This window comes from Nerophis ophidion, linkage group LG11 (genome assembly GCF_033978795.1).
Source record: "Nerophis ophidion isolate RoL-2023_Sa linkage group LG11, RoL_Noph_v1.0, whole genome shotgun sequence".
In the NCBI taxonomy this organism is placed as follows: domain Eukaryota; kingdom Metazoa; phylum Chordata; class Actinopteri; order Syngnathiformes; family Syngnathidae; genus Nerophis; species Nerophis ophidion.
In genome coordinates this window covers 197871-211680 of record NC_084621.1, presented here as the reverse complement: position 1 = coordinate 211680, position 13810 = coordinate 197871, and the positions used below count along the sequence as shown (strand labels likewise).

The 13810-nt window shown below is 41.3% G+C and overlaps 1 protein-coding gene across 3 annotated transcripts in view; it reads right to left on the bottom strand.

The window, feature by feature from the left end:
• The window catches only part of LOC133561486 (sodium/potassium-transporting ATPase subunit alpha-3), a 60300-nt gene extending 46673 nt beyond the window's left edge, over window positions 1-13627 (bottom strand). For all 3 annotated transcript variants that reach the window (XM_061914775.1, XM_061914773.1, XM_061914774.1), the window contains exon 1: window positions 13300-13627. In XM_061914775.1, coding sequence (XP_061770759.1) covers window positions 13300-13305 — 6 coding nt within the window. In that variant the 5' untranslated portion in view covers window positions 13306-13627. The remainder of the gene's footprint in view (window positions 1-13299) is intronic.
• Window positions 13628-13810: the final 183 nt, after the last annotated feature.

The window sequence follows — 13810 nt, the reverse complement described above, 5'->3', positions numbered from 1 at the left end:
GCATTACAAACTCAAATGTGATTCGGGTGCTGACGTAGAAGCAAGCTTATCTCTTGAAATGGCCAGCTCACAGCTAATACCGTAGCACGCCGATGTGTAAGTACGCTGGAAAAATAGTTCCTTTGTGTTCGCTCTTACAATAACAATGTCGCTAAAGCTTTGTTATTATACCGGTTATGGTTTTTGGATGCATTCTTGAAGTGATTTATAGGCAGAATAGATTGCTTCCATTAGCTGCATTTCCAGCCTACTAGAACGAGAATATTTTTACAAGCTATAATGCAAAAAAAAAAAAAAAAACTTTTTTTTTTCAAAAAAGTGCAGTTCCCCTTAAAGGAATGTACATAAACATTTACAAAATATGTATGTGTAAATAACTAATTTCACAATTTATATATCTGCGGCTTATAGTCTGGTGCGACTGATATATGGGAAAATATATATTTTTGAAAATTTAGTGGGTGCGGCGATATACTGTATTTTTTGGATTATAAGGCGGTCCGGAGTATACGTCGCCCTGGAGTATAAATCGCATTTTTGGAGGAAATGTATTTGATAAAACCCAACACCAAGAATAGACAATTTAAAATAAATAAAGAATAGTGAAGAAGAGGCTGAATAAGTGTAGGTTATATGAGGCATAAATAAGCAACTGCTATGTTAACCTAACATATTATGGTAAGAGTCATTCAAATAACTATAACTTTTGGAACATGCTATACCTTTACCAAACTATCTCTCACTCCTAATCCATAAATCCCATGAAATCTTCTTCCTCGATATCGCTTCCAAACAACTCTGCCAACTCCAAAGGTATGCGCCGCTTCCTCTTGTCCTTTTCTGCTGCATATTTCACTACGTCCAGCTTGTAATCTGCAGTACATGATCTCCTTTTCAACGCCATTTTTGTTCAGCCCTTCTCAGTTTTTATAAATTACCGCCAACGTTGAAATAATCCATTGTAATAGCTACGGCAGTAGCATATAGCATATAGCAGTTAGCATCCCATGACCCACAATGCACTTCTGCCATGATCCTCCACCGCCAAATTCTTATTGGTTGAGGTGTGTGTGACGATTGCTGACATTTTCTTCGTCTCTTCGGCGAATGAGATAAATATTATTATTTAATATTTTACGGTAATGTGTTAATAATTGTCGCAAACTATGAAAAAAACTGCGACTTATAATCCGAAAAATGCGGTAGTATGGAAAATAACAGTAGTCACACATTTACTGCCGAACAATAGTGTCAAGGAGAAGCCACAGCTTGAAAACAATTTCTGTCATGAAAGTCTCCTCTTTTCTGGTGAAATATTTGAACAATCAATGGCACAAGTTGATATCTTTCATTCTTAATCAAGATTGAGAACGGGTCCACAAGCTGGAACTTCAGGCAAAAAGTAACATTCATTTCATACTTTTTTTAAAAAAGTCAGCGCTGACAATTGGACCTCGTATAGATTCTGTATTGTATGTTTGGGGGCAGGTAACCGTGGTAACCAAGAACGGCAAGAAGGGTCCCCCTGGTGGGATGCGGGACAAGTAATAATTGATGCAGGTGTAAGTGGACACTGCGTTCCCTGTTGTATGGAGTTGAACGGATGTGTGAGCGCTTGGCGAGGTGAGTCATTGTGCCGCCTATACTCTGATTGTGTGGCGTCTGTGCACGCATTGCGGCAGAGCGAGCGAGAGAGAGAGAGAGAGACAGCGATGGGGGAGGATGGACCTAGTGACTGTAGAATTTAAGACAAAGATCACTTTTAAGATGCAAGTCTGCTGTGAAACACCGCATGTTTGCCAGGGTTTCACTTGACTACACGCATGAGTGACATTGAGAGATCAGCATCACACAAAACATGCAAAAATGACTCAATGATTTTGTGCTCGGCTGGAATTTTCTTGACTTCCCCTTTTAATTGTCACAAATAAGGAACACCTGCAACAGTAAGTGTACAACTTTATCGAGAAAGGATTCTGTAGAAAAACGGCTATTATTTTTGCTTCACTTCCTCTACACCAGTGATGTCCAAAGTGCGGCCCGCAGCTAATTGTTTACCGGCCGGCCACACATTCTAGAAATGCTATTGCAAAAATAAAAAAGGACATTAAAATATTGGAATGAAGTGAAATCTAACGAGAAAAAGTTGCAATGTTGACACAAAGCTGCCATGCAGGCTGTTTTTTTTCCTTTTGTCTTTATTTTACATGTAAAAACCATCTTTACCATGAATTGATGAACGTGGACCCCGACTTCAGCAAGTTGAAAAACTTATTGGGGTGTTACCATTTAGTGGTCAATTGTACGGAATATGTACTGTACTGTGCAATCTACTAATAAAAGTTTCAATCAATCAATTATTTATTTGTTTGCCATTGCTCAAAACAAAAAATAATGACAAAAAAAATCCATGTTGCAATGAATTATTTTCAAAGCTCCAATTAGTTCAAATATTTCATTTTAAAATGTTTTTTGTGGTAAATATTGCATATATTGTGCATTTGCCATATAACAACTAAGTTTTCTTTAACGAAAGAGCATAAAACAAACAAAATAATAGTTAAAACGTAAAATCGACAGACAGGGTGCATATTGTAGAGGCCCGGAAGAGTTAGTGCTGCAAGGGGTTCTGGTATTTGTTCTGTTGTGTTACGGTGCAGATGTTCTTCCAAAAAGTGTTTGTCATTCTTGTTTGGTGTGGGTTCAGTGTGGCGCATATTTGTAACAGAGTTAAAGTTCTTTATACGGCCACCCTCAGTGTGACCTGTATGGCTGTTGACCAAGTATGCTAGCATTCACTTGTGCGTGTGAAAAGCTGTAGATATCATATGACTGGACCGGCACGCAAAGGCAGTGCCTTTAAGGTTTATTGGCGCTCTGTACTCCTCCCTATGTCCGTGTACACAGCGGCGTTTTAAAAAGTCAAAAATTTTACATTTTTGAAACTGATACCGATAATTTGCGATATTACATTTTAAAGCATTTATCGGCCGATGACATCGGCAGTCCGATATTATGGGACATCTCTAGTTTTCACATGACATGATCTGAAAGTAATTAATGTTTTGATAGTGACGATGGCGGGCTACACAATGGCCAAGTAGTTAGCATGTGGGCCTCACAGGTAGCTAAGAAGAGATGCAATGACATTTCCATGTCATTGTTATTGTAACCAAAATGATCAAGGTTATCATTATTATCTGTAGTATTTTTGAATGTCAATCAATCATTTACTTATATATCCCTGAGTCACGAGTGTCTCAAAGGGCTGCACAAACCACAACGACATACTCTGCTCAGATCCCACATCAGGGCAAGAAAAAACTCAACCCAATGGGATGACAATGAGAAACCTTGGAGGGGACCGCAAAAAGTAAAATCTTTTGACCAAATTATTATTTTTTTCAATAACTAAAATACATACACCCTGTTAGAAAACCCATTATTTTGCACGTTTTTTGTTTCTTATGCATCACTGGTAGTGTTTTATTTTTAATATTTTATCTGTTTTAAAGGCTACTCTTATTGTTTTACATAGCGGTTCGTACAGCAGCCCTTTAAGATTTATTTAAATGAATAATGTGTAACAAATGCAATCTAATGGGATAGGCTCCAGCAACCCCCGCGACGCCGTAAGAGACAAGCAGTAGAAAATGGATGGATGGATAGATGTGTAACAAATGGGATAGGCTCCAGCATCCCCCGGGACCCCGTAAGGGACAAGTGGTAGGAAATGGATGGATGGATGGATGATTATTTCTGGCGGACGTTGAGGCCTCCTAGACTATTCATCCATCCTTAAACGCATCGTGAAAACATTTCAGTCTTGTATTCCTCGGAGTATGAAATGATCACCAGCTTTTAAGTTGAATGTGCACAATTGAATAGCTCGGTTAGTCAAACGGCAATGTGTTTGTATAAGTTCATATTGGGGGGTGTTGTTTCTTAATGCGGAAAGACGTTAATGTCTCTGTTTACATGTTAGCATTTAAGCTGGTGAATTTATCAAAGAGCAGTTATCAATCACCGTTTATGGATCATTTTCATTTAACCATCAGGAGTTATACCGCAAATATAATCAATACTGTTTATCGTTACATCCCTCCAGTTAAGAAATTGTGGGTTTGAAATATGCATGTTTGGTTGATTTTAAACTGTGAGTCAGACCCAAATCAGTTTGTTTGGCCGGACATAAAGTGCCTTCCCAAATTGAATACATATTCATACTGACCTCTTTCCAACTCACACAGTCATTGATGGCATGCCCAAGGCTAACTAGTTGTCATCGACGCATTTTATTTGCACTAATTAAGGGAACTTCATTATTTATATTTACGCTATTTATCGCTGAGTTTGGCATGCCGCCCACTGGGATTTCACTTTGGCCCTTGGAGGCAAAATGTTTGGCCACTAAATTGTCCGTAGGTGTGTTTGGTTGTCTATACCAGTGGTTCTCCACCTTTGTGAACATTTTTAATTCAAGTACCCCCTCATCAGAGCAAAGCATTTTTGGTTGAAAAAAAGAGATAAAGAAGTAAAATACAGCACTATGTCATCAGTTTCTGATTCATCAAATTGTATAACAGTGCAAAATATTGCTCATTTGAACTGTTTGGAAAAAAAAGATATAAAATAACAAAAGATTTGTTGAAAAATAAACAAGTGATTCAATTATAAATAAATATTTCTCCACATAGAAGTAATCATCAACTTAAAGTGCCCTCTTTGGGGATTGTAATAGAGATCCATCTGGATTCATCAACTTACTTCTAAGCATTTCTTCACAAAAAAAGAAATCTTTAACATCAATATTTATGGAACATGTCCACAAAAAATCTAGCTGTGAATATTGCATTGTTGCATTTCTTTTCACACTTTATGAACTTACATTCATATTTTCTTGAAGTATTATTCAATAAATATATTTATCGTGTACCCCCATTTGAGAACCACTGTTCTATACTGTATGTGCTCTATGATTTTTGTGGTCCTTAACACAAATTTGTTTGTGGTCCCATGTTGGCCTTTAATCTTACTAGGGTTTGGTTGTACAAATTGTTAATCGGATTGAACCTTCTAATTATCACTAGTTATTGAAACTATAGTTGACTTGCAAGCGTTCACAGTCTTTCTGATCATGTGGCACCGCTTTGTAGGTTGTGGTCCTAAACAAGCGCATGGCACTGAGCGTTAATGTGAGGAGCCGACTCTGGCCCTGTGATTGGCTGGCAACCAGTCCAGGGTGTCTCACCCAGAGTCACTTAGGACTTGCTCTTAATGAACAGCAAAAGTATAACAAAAATATCAATAGACGGAAAATGATGGCCACAGTTTGACTCTGGCACAGATTAATCCCATTTTCATCACCTCCTATAGCAGGGGTGTCCAAACGTTTTCCACAGAGGGCCCCACACAGAAACATTGAAGCATGCGGGGGCCATTTTGATATTTTTCATTTTCAAACCGGAACAAAATATATGGATTTTTTTTTTTATCCTTAGGGCTCCTGGGGAGCATAGAGGGTCTCAGTCACTAAAATGTTAAAAATAAGTCAAATTATTTGTTTTTTATAGTAAAACTGAAATATGCAGTATTTAGATAGATAGATAGATAGATAGATAGATAGATAGATAGATAGATAGATAGATAGTACTTTATTGATTCCTTCAAGAGAGTTCCTTTATTTAGCAATTAAAGCTCTCAAAGATCAATAATGCAGGACACAATTGATTTGAATTATTTAAAATTTTTGAGTAATCACAGTGAAAAGTTAAATAAAATCCTACTAAATATATTTGACATCCGAAAAGTAACCCACTCATAAAGTGATACATTTTTGTTAGTTTTTTTTTTACTTTTAAGACTTAAATTTCAAGATCAACTTCTGATGTATCTGTCGATTTTAAGTTTGAACTATTTTGTTTGTTTTATGCTCTTTTGTCAAAACTTTGATGTTTTTATATGGCAACCACACAACATATGCAATATTTTTTCAACATAAAACATTTTAAAGTGATATTTTTTAAGTAAAACTGCCTGCATGGCATTGCCACTTTTTCTCATTAGATTTGACCTCATTCCACTTTTTTTAAATGTTTTATTTAATTTTTGCAATACTATCAATTTTGCAATTTTTGCAGAATGTGTGGCGGGCCGCACTTTGGACACCTCTGTCCTATAGGGAAAAAATGCAGTACAAAAGAAACATTATATTTAATCCTCAAAATTCTACAAACAATATCCCATAATGACAATGTGAAAAGTTATTTTTCTTTTTTTGCAAATGTATTAAAAAAACCAAAAAAATAATCACACGTACATAACTATTCACAGCCTTTGCTTGATATTGTTTTGATGCACCTTTGGCAGCAATTACAGCCTGAAGTATTTTAAATAGAAGGCCACAAGCCTGGCACACTTATCTTTGAGCAGTTCCGCTCATTCCTCTTTGCAGCACCTCTCAAGCTCCATCAGGTTGGATGGGAACAGTCAGTTTTCATGGAGGATGTTTCTGTACATTGCTGCATTCATCTTTGTCTGGTCAAGGAGGTGACCAAGAACCCGGTGGTCACTCTGTCAGAGAAACAGCATTCCTCTGTGGAAAGAGTGGAAACTTCCAGAAGGACAACCATCTCTGCAGCTATCCACTAATCAGGACTCTATGGTACAGTGGCCAGACGTAAGCCTTTATTTCATAGCAGTTTGCCAACATGCACCTGAAAGACTCTCAGACCGTGAGAAACAAAACTCTCTTGTCTGATGAGACAAAGATTGAACTCTTTGGCGTGAATGCCAGACGCCATGTTTGGAGGAAACCAGTCACCGCTCACCACCAGGCCAATACCATCCCTACAGTGAAGCATTGTGGTGGCAGCATCATGCTGTGGGGGTGTTTTTTAGCGGCAGGAACTGGGAGACTAATCAGGATGGAGGGAAATATGAATGCAGCAATGTACAGACACATCCTGGATGGAAACCAATGCTTCCCATCCAATGTGATGGAGCTTGAGAGTTGCTGCAAAGCAGAATGGGTGGAACTGCCACACGATTGGTGTGCCAAGCTTGTGGCATCGTATTCAAAAAGACATGAGGCTGTAAGTGCTGCCAAAAGGTGCATCAACAAAGTAATGAGCAAAAGTTTGAATAGCATATCCATGTAAAAATATTTTTTTATTTATAATACATTTGCGAATAAAAAAACAAAAAACATTTCACATTGTCACTATGGGGTATTGTCTGAAGAATTGTGAGGATAAAATGAATGTATTCAATTTTGGATTAGGGCTGTAACATAACAAAACGCTTTGAATACTTTCTGGATGCACTGTACATTATGTGTGTGTGTGGGGAGGATGTCATCGGGCCATCTGCTGCTGTTGCTTGCAGCGCCATGTTGGTTCTCTGAGACCCAGTAGGCGGTCTCAAGGTGTGGCGGTTGGGATTAGCAAAAGAGGGGATTAGCTCACTGCAATACGTGTATAGCTACGGCACTCTTCTAATGCTAACAATGGGTATTTTAGTCCAGACTAATTTACCTGTAAGGGTTTCACCACTAACCACAAATGAACACAAACAAAACCTTAAGCAACAGAAACAAAATATCCTATCTCTATTGTCAAATAGTATGTTAACTGAATTTAATTACAATTCAGGGGCTACTATTCGTTATTATTGATTTATTATTATCCAAATTGTAAATGTGCTAGATTTTATAAATAATTGTAATCATATGTCTACCAGGCTCCTCTTTTGGCTACAGACGTTTGCGCTATTGCGTCTATTCTGGTTTTGGATTTAGTGCAAAGTTTGTTTAGTGCAGTTTGTTTATTCCGGCAATTACATATACAAAGTGAAACTAATAAATGACATCGGCTCGTAACATGCAGCTCAAGATATGGCTTATGGCTCATGAAAACGTCAAATTGAATATCTTAGAAAATGTAAAGTTTTGAAAAACAGTGAGCCATGGTCTTTAGAATGATATCAAACAAAGGTTTGACATGTCACTTTGCATGTAGTGAGTTTATATCGCATATTAGCATCTCATTTGAAGTTGAATTGCTGGTTTAATGACCTTTTGCACAATATTTTCACTTGTGTAAAAAGAAAGCAAGATACAGATAACTGTGTAGTTTGCTAATAGCTAAACATTAAATAAGTTGCTACTTGGCGAGCAAGCATCTCTGGTTTAATTTGTGTGCCTTCTATAAGCATTTAATATTCAGACATTTGGCCCCAAGTCACCGAAAAAGTGTGGCTCAACGATCGTCTATCATCTAATCATCTAGCTGACAGACATGTTGTCGCTCCTGATTTTTTTAATCTACTTGCCAATTTCCTGTTCTTAGCGGGATACTCTCTGTTGTAACGTGGTTCCTGCTAGCCTCTGGCAGAAATGTACGAAGCATTTAGTATTTTCTTGTATCACTATTTCACATTCAAGCTAGCTTAGCGCCGCAGCTAGCATAGCTTGTCCTATCCTCCTCCCTCCTCTGTGTGTCCACGCTAACCCAGCTAACACATGACCTTAAAAAAAATTAGCTAATGGTGCTAGGTTGATTGGCAACACTAAATTGGCCCTAGTGTGTGAATGTTGTCTGTCTATCTGTGTTGGCCCTGCGATGAGGTGGCGACTTGTCCAGGGTGTACCCCCCCTTCCGGCCGAATGCAGCTGGCATAGGCTCCAGCAACCCCCGCAACCCCAAAAGGGACAAGCGGCAGAAAATGGATGAATTATGCTCCCATGGTTAGTTAGAGCTGAGCTAAGAACTAACGATTGGAGAACATTAGTGCTGCATTTTTAGAATCTTTATTATTACTTTATTCCCATCCATCCATTTCTACCACTTGTCCCTTTCGGGGTCGCAGAAGGTGTTGGAGCCTATCTCAGCTGCGAACATAAGTAAATAATCGATATTCGGACATTTATCCGTCCATTCATTAATCATCCACGTTCTCAATGCAGATGCATCATCCATCCGTCCATCCACCCGTTTTCTACCACTTGTCCCGTTTGGGGTGGCGGGGGGTGCCGGAGCCTATCTCAGCTGCATTGGGGCGGATGGCAGGGTACACCCTGGACAAGTCGCCACCTCATCACAGGGCCAACACAGATAGACAGACAACATTCACACACTAGGGACCATTTAGTGTTGCCAATCAACCTATCCCCAGGTGCATGTCTTTGGAGGTGGGAGGGGCCTATCCCCAGGTGCATGTCTTTGGAGGTGGGAGGAGAACATGCAAACTCCACACAGAAAGAATCCCGAAGCCCACGATCGAACCTAGGACCTTCATATTGTGAGGCAGACGCACTAACCCCTCTTCCACCGTGCTGCCAGAGATGCATCAGAGAATCTATAATTTTTCCAACCTTTGATTTGAACCCCTCTAAGGTTTCTCATTGTTAGCCCATTGGGTTGAGTTTTTTTCTTGCCCTGATGTGGGATCTGATGTCGTTGTGGCTTGTGCAGCCCTTTGAGACACCCGTGATTTAGGGCTATATAAGTAAACATTGATTGAACGACAAAACAAGGGACAAACAAGGAAGCCCAACTATAATATGAATGACTCTTGTCGCCATCATGGCCATCTGCCTGTCTCTACCCCCCTTGGTCATCTGTTCATCTCTCTACACACTACGTTAGCATCCACCCACTTGTGCAGACCTACCCCGTACCTTGCGTGTCTGCGCTTGTGAAGATTAGCATTGTAAATCTGGTCTTGTTGTAGCTTGGAGTGAATGTGGCATCTCGCCACAGAGTGCGAGAGAGAGAGAGAGAGAGAGAGAGAGAGAGAGAGAGAGAGCGAAAGGGCACACAAGGACTCATTGGTCACACACGAATGTGCAGATGTGCACAGCTACCGATCCACTGAGCCGCTGCCAAATCAGCACTTACATGTCAGAAAGCTGTTGAACACACTGTACTGGAATTCCTGTGAAACCAAAAACTAGAGCATGGCATCGCATATTGTCCCTCCGTGTGTTTGCCCCCTTCAAACATCTCCAGGACAACACCTTGAATCATGTTCTCGTTGTCATGCAACCCAACCGTCGTCTTATTGTGCAGGTAACCCCGCTGTGTCTTCTCTGCCTTATACTCCTTTGAAAGTAGAGTTTTGTCAGAAAGACAGCGTTGACCTTTAGGTTTTAAGAGCGTTACGTAAGAGCACTGCGAGCGTGAATGCTAACTGCAGCACGAGAAATCCTGTCCTTCAGCACTGCTGCTGCCTTGAAGGACAATATATTCATTATGGGGGATTCTTATTGATCAAAGACTCTCCAGAGAGCTTGATGGAAACGTCAGGGATCGTCAAGTTGGCCCGGAGGCCACAGGGATGGAGGTGCAGGGATGCTGCGTGATTGTGCAGACGCACTTCCTGTGCGGCAGGTGCAGTGCGGAGCGACGTGCAGGACGCTGCAGCAAAGCAAGGGCTGGGCCTCTGCAGAAGCCACACGCATCCATCGCCGGAACACGTGCACCATCTTTTACTGTCGCCTTCCTCGCCACTTTATGACTGCAGCCATTGTGACATCCTGACGACGCTAATCCGCCATTTCCCCACCGAACTCCACGACCACACCCCTTAATGAAGATCATCCTACCTGACCCCAACCCATCTGTCTCTCTGATTACCCGTCCCATAATGCACTGCGAGGAGGGAAACAGGAGCTATGGTAATGTGAGCCTCGGGGTCATTATCCTGTAACCGGATATGCAGTCGCCGAGCCCTCCCCCTCCCCTGCGCATTTTAAATCCCACTCCCTACACTTTGAGTCCTTCCTCTCTTGCCCCCCCATGATGTACGCGAAGGTGAAAAGCGCCGCCAGCCTCCAGCAGTTCACTAGCTCCGTCGCATCGCCGCATCTCAGCCTCGCCCGCGTGCATCCCGGCTCCGGCCTATCAGGGCGCTTTGCTGGGAATTTCCACGGGAGAGGCTCCGCCCCCGCTTTGACGCAGCAAGGCACGTTGCATGCATGCCCCTGCGGCCTTGGGGAAAGGACAGCTGGCAAGTCACCGCAATGTGTGCGCACCAGCACAACGAATTGTGTGCGGAGGACTCAAAATGATGCAACGGCAACGATGAGCGCATGACCTTTAAGGGGGAAAACATCCGATGCTCTTCCACAATGTCAACCACATCTATCCTTTTTGTTTTTTTCCATCTTTGACGCAGACGCCTGTCACCTCCCACCCCTGCAGGGGACACTGCAGCGGGGATGCAGCATGCAGGGAACCCCGTGGCACTACAATTAGACTTAGACTTCCTTTTTTTGTCAATCAAATTTGAAATTTACAGTACAGATAAGAATGACATTTGGTTGCATTAGCTTGTTGTAGTGCAGGATGAAAGAGCAATAAGGTGCAGGTATAAATACATATATTACTGTACAGATATATATATTGCACTTTTGCATATCCATCCATGTTTATGGATGTATGTTATATTGTCTTTATATTCCAGCAGGGGGGATTGAGGGGATTATTATGATACGTTCAAGGTTTTTATGGCCTGAGGGAAGAAACTGTTACAGAACCTGGAGGTTCTGGAATGACACGGTCCCTCTGCGGACGGGGGTCGTTCTAATCTGCAGCGTCACACCGTTGATGCAGTGGTGCATCTTCCATTCATCTGCATATGATGGGTTTTTTGCACACACTCTTAAAATACGTTCCGTGTGTAAAAATGCATTCACTTCATAGCGATTAGCGTGTATCTGTTATGTCACAAATTAAAGGGGAAATAAGCTGGCTTATTCCCGCTAACCGCATTATGACGCACGGGTCAACGAGGGTGCCGAGGGTGAGACGACCGAGAAGAGAGCACTGGAGCCGGGGTTCCGCATCAAGCTAGAAAGAGGGGGAGGTCAAATGGGACGTTTGTAGTGCAAATGATGGCCGAAAATGTCATAGAGCAGGGGTGTCCAAAATTTTTCCACAGAGGGCCGCACACGGGAAAATTTAAGCATGCGGGGGCCATTTTGACATTTTTCGTTTTCAAACCATAACAAAATATATGGATTTTTTTTCATCCTTAGGGCTCCTGGGGAGCATAGAGGGCCTCAGTCACTAAAATGTTAAAAATAAGTCAAATTATTATTTTTATTTAATGCTTATAGTAAATATTTATATCAACTTGAGATTGATATAAAGTAAAACAAATAAGGTTTTATGCCTTTTCTGTCAAAGACAACTTTGTTTTTTATAGTAAAACTGAAATATGCAGTATTTAGATGGATAGTACTTTATTGATTCCTTCAGGAGAGTTTCTTTATTTAGCAATTAAAGCCCTTAAAGATTAATAATGCAGGACACCATTGATTTGAATGATTTAATATTTTTGAGTACTCACAGTAAAAAGTTAAATAAAATCCTACTAAATATATTTGAGATCTGAAAGGTTCCCCGCTCATAAAGTGATACTTTTTTTTTTTTTTTTACTTTTAACATTTAAATTTCAAGATCAACTTCTGATATAGCTGTCGATTTTAAGTTTGAACTATTATTTTGTTAGTTTTATGCTCTTTTGTCAAAAATGTGATGTTTTTATATGGCAACCACACAACCTATGCAATATTTTTTCCACACAAAACATTTTAAGTAATAATTCATAATAACATAGATTTTTTAACCTTTTTTTTTAGCAATGGAAAGAAAAGAAAAAGACAAAAAGGGGGGAAAAAATTGCCTGCATGGCAGCTTTGTGTCAACATTGCCACTTTTTCCTCAGATTTCACCTCATTCCACTTTTTTTAAATGTTTATTTTTGCAATACTATGAATTTTGCAGAATGTGTGGCGGGCCGGTAATCGATGAGCTGCGGGCTGCAAATGGCCCCCGGGGCCGCACTTTGGACACCCCTGTGACGTAGAGGGATTAGGGCCTGCCGACATGGTTGGCAAGGTTATAGGCATTAAAAAAGAAAAAGAAAAAGGACACACGGCTAGTCTTTGGGGAGACTTGAGCGACATTTTCCATCGCGAGCTAATAATAAAAAGACGCTAATCCGCCATTAAGTGGGAGGACATCATGATGGTGCTTGTGCTCTTTTTCTTTTTTTTGTCGCAGTCTGGCTTGAGGCAGTTCCGCATTACAGTCAATGTCACTCCAAACCCAGCGAGGGATTTCCGCGCGGCGGGAACAACAAATAAACAAATAAATAAATAAATATAAAATGAGGTGAGGGCTCCAAGGCCGCCGCCATCAACATCATCTCATCTTCTCCCGGCTCGCTTCAAGAGGGCGTTCCAAGTTCCCACTAATATGGTCATTATTAGTGACTATCACCGACACTTACCCCCATGTTGGCGCCGGCACTCTTCTCCCCCGCTCAGGTGCTGCTTGAGAGGCGTGGACGAACCCCCAAAGTCGCGGTGTCGTGGCGGTGGGGAAACAGGAAAAAGGAGGGGGGGAAAATAAAATGGTAGACGAGGTGCGTAGCTGAAAGTTTCAGCGACAAAAAGCCTCTGTGGCTGCTTTGAAATGGGAGTCTAGTTCCTCGGCCCGGTTGGTGTTGGTCGGAAATAAAGTGTGGGATGTATGGCGTCTAAGCAGCCGCACTAACCCCCCCTCCTGGCCGCAGTACTCGTCGCCTCTGCACTCCGCTTCGGAAAGAAGCACCGCATCCAAACCAATGGCTAAACCGGCTTGTCACTTTACATACGCCCCGCCCACCACCAACAGCTCCGCCAATAAGCACCCTGCTTTCATCCCAATTCGCCCAGCTAACCAACCGTGACGCGGAGCGTCTTTTCGCTGACTGGCCGGCGCCGGCCAATGGGTGGCAGCCTCTTATTTCCGGGAACCAA